This window comes from Hyposmocoma kahamanoa, unplaced genomic scaffold (assembly GCF_003589595.1).
Source record: "Hyposmocoma kahamanoa isolate Upper Pololo Valley unplaced genomic scaffold, ASM358959v1 192, whole genome shotgun sequence".
Lineage (NCBI taxonomy): Eukaryota > Metazoa > Arthropoda > Insecta > Lepidoptera > Cosmopterigidae > Hyposmocoma > Hyposmocoma kahamanoa.
The window spans coordinates 6911927-6920028 of record NW_020653719.1 but is presented as its reverse complement, the minus strand read 5'-3'; the positions used below and the strand labels follow the sequence as shown (position 1 = coordinate 6920028).

The 8102-nt window shown below is 36.2% G+C and overlaps 1 protein-coding gene across 1 annotated transcript; it reads right to left on the bottom strand.

The window, feature by feature from the left end:
* LOC113226524 (NAD-dependent protein deacetylase sirtuin-2-like) lies at positions 1-7630 on the bottom strand. Its single transcript, XM_026459172.1, has 7 exons — positions 7519-7630; positions 7200-7448; positions 6522-6728; positions 6053-6202; positions 5155-5347; positions 3578-3764; positions 1-2297 (listed from the first exon to the last, which is right to left on the bottom strand). The coding sequence occupies exons 1-7, from the start codon at positions 7628-7630 to the stop codon at positions 2169-2171; spliced, it is 1227 nt and encodes a 408-aa protein (XP_026314957.1). The 3' UTR covers positions 1-2168.
* Positions 7631-8102: the final 472 nt, after the last annotated feature.

Sequence of the window (8102 nt, the reverse complement as noted above, 5' to 3'; positions counted from 1 at the left end):
GCGTTGTGGATACCTTGAAATGACACGCTTAAGACTTCTAGTCTGTAGCGCTTCAGTAATGTTTAGTTCCCTTATTGTGACTGCTACAAAGTGGCGCACGCGCATCACGACTGTGGTGCTGCAACTGCGCTTCTAAATATTGTATGAAAATCAGTAGTGGTGCGGACGCAACGTCATAGTCAGTCAGCGCTTATATAAGCGTGTAATTCGAAGGCGCCCTTGAAGTATAAAAGTCATAAAACACCGCGTTGATTGTGAATACGACTGATATGGAATTGTATTGCCGGCAAAAAAGACCCTAAGGTGTCCCGAAACGAATTACATTTACAATTTATTGATATTTTAGTCATAAATATGAGCTAATTTGCACAAAATACGATGCAAAACCCTTTATACCAACTATCACATTCAATTATAACGAATCTTAAGCTTCGATAAGTTTCACACATTGACTGTTGAGGGGTAAAAGCAGTTAAGTAACATTTAGGTTAAGTAAAAATCTATTAATATAAAAATACATTTTACGAAACCATTGAACTGATTTAATGTCATGTGCTGAACCTGCTAATATTATAATCCATAAATTTTACTATCCAGAAATAACTAATTTTTTACCCGAGTGAAGCTTAGCCCCTTTTACCTTTCAACCATTGATACATTTTTAATCTAATAATTTATAGTACCACGAGAACATAACCAGCCGTTACTGCTTTCATTTCGAACACGAACATTACAAAATTAATCAATTAATTGATCATCAAATGTTCACCTTTATAAAAGTGCTCATCATATGGGCAGCCCCGTATCTTTGCCATGTGTTTAATTATAGTGACCCTTTTTATCAACCTCTTGGTCATGTGGACAGGGCAATATAACCGCTACAAGCACAGGGACCTTCTAAGTTCAGGTACAGATCCCAAACCAGCTTGTGTACAGAGTTGTCACAAACTTCATCCGGTTCTTAAGAGGCTAGTGCCTCGGGTAAGCCGGCCCGAGTGCACGTACAATATCCTCCCTATATTCCAGATAGGTATGGGACATCACATGGGCAATAAAACAATCATGGATGCAAGTAACGTGATTTATGGCTATATTTTTGTACCTCGTACACTTATCTCTCTCTATAGTACTCGTATACTTGTACGTACTTGCTGTCTGAACATTTCTGAGCCCTCCCAAATAAGCATACTTAATTCTAGACCTGGTTCTTACACACTCACTAACTAAACTGTATAATTTGCTCCACAATAGTATGTTCTGTGTTTTTAGGGAGTGTTGTTGAATGATTTTGGTCAACATAGCAAATGTTCGTGTTCGATCATAACAAGAACTGAACAAAATAATGTACCAATCCATTTAAATTTTTTTTACTGACAACACGATCATGGATGACTAGATCACACAGGTCCATATTAGCTGGTCAGTGTATACAAAACTCTATGTGCGACCAGTCACGTATCTATTTGTATCAAAATATAGTTTGTAAAACTCATCGAACCATGTATTCGCAGTTGAATATTCAATGTACTTGTAAGTATATTGAATATTCATTTGTCTGTTAAATTATTATGTTATTATTATTATTAGATAGTGCTCTTTGCCACTGACATCGATTTATTCTACATCTGTTTAGACGAAGTCCTGCTTATACGGTTTTAGAGGGTTCCGTAACTAGCTACAAATCCATCTTAAGGCGCTGTGGTGTCTTTAGGATATCGAAATAGAATATGACAGAAGCTAATAAGCATTATGTGCCATTAGGTTTAAGTTTCATATGGTTAGATATGTTACCGTAAGATGCGACAGAACGGCCATTGCATTGGCTTGTATGGAGGTGCCAGCATCACACATCCAATTTACAGGCGAATCTGCGATGCCGCATTATTCGCCACGTAATAACCGATCGTTTTTCGCATGATTATGTGCTATTATGGCTTTTAGACGAATGATTACAATAATGATCTGAATATGTTACCTTATTTTTAATATAACGTTTTTTGTAGCATCGCTATGGAAAAAATTGGTAAAGATTTCGAGAACCGTCTACTAACACACTGTATGGCATGAGTAACTATTTCTATAATCGTAATAAGAAGTACATGTCGGAGCTTCATCTGGAACAGTGTTAAATAAACCAATGTCTCCGTCTCCTCACCTCGGCGGTGTTTTCATAGCTTGGGTTCGCTGGTGCTGGGCATGTCGACCGCGGCGAGTGTTGTGTGGGCGGGCGCAGTCGCCAGACTGCCCTCGCTCTCCAGACGCGCATACTCGCTAGCCACTAGGGCACGAAGCTCGTCCTGCACATGATGGGGATTGGTTTTTCAAACGTGGGTAATTTCAGCGTCTTAAAATATTTATTTATTGTGCATTGGCTTGAGAGCCATCTAGTTAAAAAGGTAACGTATAAGTAAAAAAAATTGAAAACGTAATTAATGTAGAAGTTACCTACTTATACTAAAATTTTACATTGTGATCACAAAAGTTTACGTTGTGGGCGCTGGATGCAGAGGTCGCGGGTTTAATTTTCGGTATAACCGATTAGGAAATGAACTTTTCTACATTAGCTCTGGTGTGGGTGTTCTGGGAAGTGTCACAGAGTAAATTCCGTTGCTCTGGTACTCATAGTACAGGGAATTCCCTAGTTTGAGACCACGCAATTATTTCCTTTTTTATAACATCAAGTGACGGGACGAACAAGTCGTGCGTCTGATGGTAAGCGTGTAGCTTACCATCAGACGCACGACTTGTCGACTTGTCGCCTGTCCACAACAGTTGCAGTGCCATTCAGAGCCTTAAATCGCAAAGATCTGAGGGGCAATGCCACTGCGCCCGTCACCCTGAGACATAACTTGACTAGTCCCATGTGCCTGTAATTTCATAAATTGGTGTGGTTGTTAGGCATATATTATTATACATTATAATTCGTGTAAAAACTTTAACCACAAAAAAAAACCGCTCTGGGCTAGCAATATCCCGTGTTTCTAAGTCGATTCTAGCGCATGTCGCGCCCTGTCGTTTGCATTGCTAAAATATTATTTACTCGCCGTAAAGTAGGTCATAAATCATCGGAGCGAGCCAGGACTATACTTTAGGGCTCAATTTATATTACGGCGGAATGGAATGGAAGCGAATTTTTGTAACGATATTGTACTAAATTAATTAGTAAGTTAACGTAATTAACTTTATGGTCAATTATGTAACGTGCAAACTAGATACAAGCCAAAAATCACGTCACACGTCTTCCGTAAAATTCTCGCGCTTGCTCGACCATTCGCGGGAAATCTGAAGCATTCCAGCGACCGCGCGCGCCTTCTCGTGTAGCGAGGCGGAATTCACGCTTCCATTCCATCCCGTTCCGCCGCAAAGTAAACTGAGCCTAAATAAATATTTAATAATTATATGCCACACTAAATAACCTGGATTCGATTTAGGGAATTTCCTTTACTATGAATGAGTATAGAGCATCGAAATTAACTCCAGGGCACTTTCCAATGTCGTGAATTACTGGCTAGTCTTACTATAAGGACATGATGAGAATAAACAAATGTGAGTATTAAACACCAGTAATGTAACTCACCCCCCAACCAAGTTTGTCAGCAAGTTCTTGGCATCCGTCATCACAGTCCCCAAGTCTGGCCACATCGCGGACTGCGTCTTCATCCAGCTGGAGTCCCTCACCGGCTAAGCCCCAAAGCCTTAGAATGGGTGACCTCACGCCTGCCTTTTCACGGTTGATAAGCAGCCGGGGACACCAGTCAGGTACCCTAAGAAATGTTTACAGATTGGGAAGGTAATAAGTGAGCATTGAGTGACTGTAGTTGCCGCAATACCCCTTGTATGCTAGATGTTGTTGCGTACGACAAACTGTGGGAAGTACAGTCAGTGTCAAATGATTATCATTCAATTTGTTAAAAAATAATTGAGAATATATTACTATTCAATTTTCTTCTTTTGTGAAATTACTCCACGATAAGAGTTTGTTATAATTATTAATCAATAGTCGAACACAAAGAAAAATTCTTTCGATACAGCTGAATTAAAATTTGTCATAAATAATTTTGATAAGTAATTTCACATAAAAATAATTGAATATCATGGCAGTAAAACATCGTGATAAACTTTAAAATTACAATTGATTAATAATCAATCTGTCTCAATAAACTAAAATAATATATATTATTATATAAATTTCTTCAATACATACATATTCAAATAATTTCCCTTTATCGCATTAAATATTTTACTTTAAATTGTTGCCACTGCATACCGTGCTGTTCCTTAAATGTAGAGACATTTATTTTTGAGCTTAAATGTTCCATTATTTAATAAATGTAGTGGTTTCATGTGGAATATCTGCTCTTTTGTTTGAAACTACAATTCTTCACAAAACAATAATAGCAAGTGTAAAATCACTGACATAGGGTTGATTTTTATCAAATGTTTAGGAACTTTTTAACACAACCACATTTATGTGTTTCAAGTTTACAAGTCAAATAAAAAAAATTAAGAAAGGCGTTTTTGAGAACCTTATAATATATGAAGTTTTGTTTTATCATCATTTCCTTACAAAAACAAACAAACATTTAGCTAGGAGTCTACTACTATGTTATACTTTAGCTGTAATTGAGGCTATCAGCGCAAGTGATGTAACTTACATTTAATTTTTTCTCTACATAATGATTTTATATTTTGATGCTATTTTTATGTAAAAAACAAATTTATAATTAAATATTGTTTATACAAAAGAAATATATTTGTTAATATAAATAAAGTAAAATAATAAAAAACATAAAACAAATACAGTGTCATTTAAAATAATATTGTAATTTTTTATGTGGGTTACACATAAAAAATTACAATATTTTTTTACACCACATTTGTTCTATTAGCCTCAATTATGATTTATGATAGCAGGCAGAGCACGGTGGCAGATTGTTGGCTTCTTGTTGAGAGGTCACCAGTTGAGGTTAATTTGGAAGATACATATTTCTTTAAATTTTTAGTAGCAACTCCTCTTGGTAACTGAGAAAGAAAACATTGTGGCGAAGTCTGAATATCAGGGTTCACCACCATTGGAAGACATGTGACGTCCCCAACCTGAATAGAGAAAGCAGAGGTCAGTATCAGCTTGGACATGATGATTAAGTAACTTACAGGTCAATAAGAGAGGCGAAAGGCTGCACTTCAAGTGAGGATCCCATGATGATGAGCATGTCACATTGCTGGAAGTCTTCCTGCACGCACCGCTGGAATCTGCCGGGTAGACTTTCTCCAAAGAACACTATGTCTGGTTTCACCACTCCTGGGCATTCCGTGCATATAGGTATTTGATCGGCGAATATACGTTCTGAAATTGATATTGGACAAATGTTAATAATTTGAAATCAGTCAACCAGATTATGAACAGAGAGTGATGTTGCAATTGCAAAACCAAATTTGGGTGATATGCAATTAACAGTCCTTCACGCTAAAGCGACATAACCGGATCTGTGAGTTGTGTTGGTTTTAGCTGAACTATCATCTAACGCGAAAGGAAATACTTGTTTTATGCGTGCGCAACTTTGCTAAATCACGAGAAATTGCGGCGTTTTGTGTCCAAGTACAACACACTTAGATTCATTCAAGTGTTTTCCAACAGACCTATACTTAGGAGGCCAAGTTTATGATGTCATTAGTCAAATTTCATATGATAATAACAATGCACACCCACATAGCTTCACACTAGACAAGCCCTGTATTGCAAAAGCCATGGACACACACATAGATAACCACAAATTACACCCAGGAATCGAACCCGGGACCTCCAACCTAAAGCAAAAAGAGAGCAGACTGTACAGTCTGACATGAAGTAGAGGAGATGCCTAAGCAAATGTTGAGCTGGAATAAGCTGGACTAAAATATGCCCACTATGGAACAAAGACAATTGGATTGAAGAAAGTTCAACAGTTTTTAATTCTATTAGTCTTGGTTCTGTGTTGCAATAGCAATCATCAATTGGCGGTTTGTCAGATGTACATGTTGTTGCATTCCATAATTCTGTCGGCTGAGTTACCTTTAACAAAATCCAAAGAATATTCCTTGCGGCAATCCAAACAGTGAGAGGTGTAGAAGGTACCATGAGCCTCAACAATTTTGTCTGCAGGGATACCTGCACTTCGTTCCAACATATCTATGTTTTGTGTGTAGTGGCGGAGAAGTAAACCTGCAACATTAAAGTTTAAATAATACCAACATCATATTTGTGTCAAATTGTCCTACTACAATATGAATTGTCTCATCACGTGGAGGGAAGGGTTGATGGGTTATAACTTGGAGCCAACACATGCAACTTCAAAAATTATTTATCTAATATGCTATCCAGAAACATGACAATGCCAAATGTAAAATGCTTAACTAAATAATAAAGAAATTTAGTTTCAGTTTGTGTTTGAGTTACGCTTAGTGATCAGCAATAAAAATGTGTAATTTCTTATTAACATATGTATAAATAGTTCTTAAATGTATTTTAAATAAACACTTACCTTTTTCATTCAAAAGTCTGATGAAATAATGCGAAATGGTAGGTTTGAAACTTCCGGGAAATAATTCCTTAGCCAATGTAAAGAATGGCTTTGGATTCTGTCTAAAGAAATTGATTTCAAATATTGCCTGAGGTTCAGGAAGCTTGTATTTTTGAAGGTTATGGTAGAGACCTGTTTCTGGACTTCTGAAATCTGGTATTCCAGCCGCTGAAAGTAATAAGATATGATTTCAAATAACAATTAACTTATTAAAAAATTTTTTTAAAAAGACTGCCATAAATGTAGGTAAATCAAGAACAGAAGACAGGATTATATAGAAGAAAATTGAAATGTTTTAACAAGCATGTAACTATTTTTAAATACTTATACTTTTTTGTGTAAAAACAAAACAAAAAATAACTTGCAAACCACTTAAAAGCATAAAAATATATCATTTAGGAGTACATTAGTTGTATATTTATTTTGAGTGATTAATACCTTTTAGCATGCATTTTCCGGAATTTATGAATATTCCACCAACACATAGAACTGTACTGACCTTGAAATTCTTCGAGTAAACAATGACAAAGGTTAGATTTTTACATTACACTAATAAAATTTTGACATTGTATTTTTTATGTTCAAATCTTGTATTTCTGAGATATTTCCGCAGAACCGTTATATAACTACAAGACTTACATGTGGATATGCCTGCTCCAGACAATGTTATTATATTCTTGCATCTGTCGCTTTTTATCCATTTTACAATTCCGTCTAGAGTGACTTCGTCTAAAACATTTTCAACGGGTACCGGCGTGTCCGATGGCTCGTATAATCCCAGTTTTTGGGCTAAGTATCGCCTAATAGAGTCTACATCCAAGTCTCTAATTCTCGCACCAAGACTTTCGATCGGGTTTGGCGGGACAGAATGTTCGACAGTTTCGTCACCTGAAGTACAAAATTTCTCAATTCACATTTTCTTGGCTTATGAAGTGATATATTACTAAATAAAACTTACCTTCACTGTTTCCTGGTGGCGAATTAGCAGACATTTTACGAAAATATTGCAAATTACGACTCCAAACCTTTGTGCGTTTTTGCCACGGTTTTATTGACAGAATGGAGCGCATTTTTGGAAATGGCTGCCGATGACGTTACGTCGGTGCCAAAGTACATTTTTTTTATCTCCTTTAATTTTTTTGTTTAACGAAAATTATACAATTCTAAAAGGTTTCGTTTATATATATGTGCATATTAATTTCAATTGATAGTTGGAACGCACATAATAATAAAAAAAAAATTAGTTCAAGTTACAGTTAACATAACTGACTTTGTAAACGCCAAAGCATTAAGGCGCGCGTATTAAATCCATCTTAAAATTTAAATCCCAAGCCAAACTATACTGCCCTCGGAATGAAAAAGGGCACAACTGTCGTATAAAGTACGCATAGTGGTGTCTTTTTTCGTTACGAGGGCAGTATAGAATGCTATGTGCAATACAAAAGATGTGAGTAACAAGATTAATTATTATTATAGATAGGTGTAAGCATTGAAATTTTTAACGATATAATTTAAAGTTTTTGCTTAAATTTTGTGTGAATC

Coding starts and splice junctions, on each gene's coding strand:
- LOC113226524 (XM_026459172.1), bottom strand. CDS start 7,630: ATGCGCTCCATTCTGTCAATAAAACCGTGGCAAAAACGCACAAAGGTT. Junction 6,729..7,199: donor TGGAGCAGGCATATCCACAT/GTAAGTCTTGTA, acceptor TATTACTTTCAG/CGGCTGGAATACCAGATTTC. Junction 6,203..6,521: donor CAGACTTTTGAATGAAAAAG/GTAAGTGTTTAT, acceptor TTAATGTTGCAG/GTTTACTTCTCCGCCACTAC.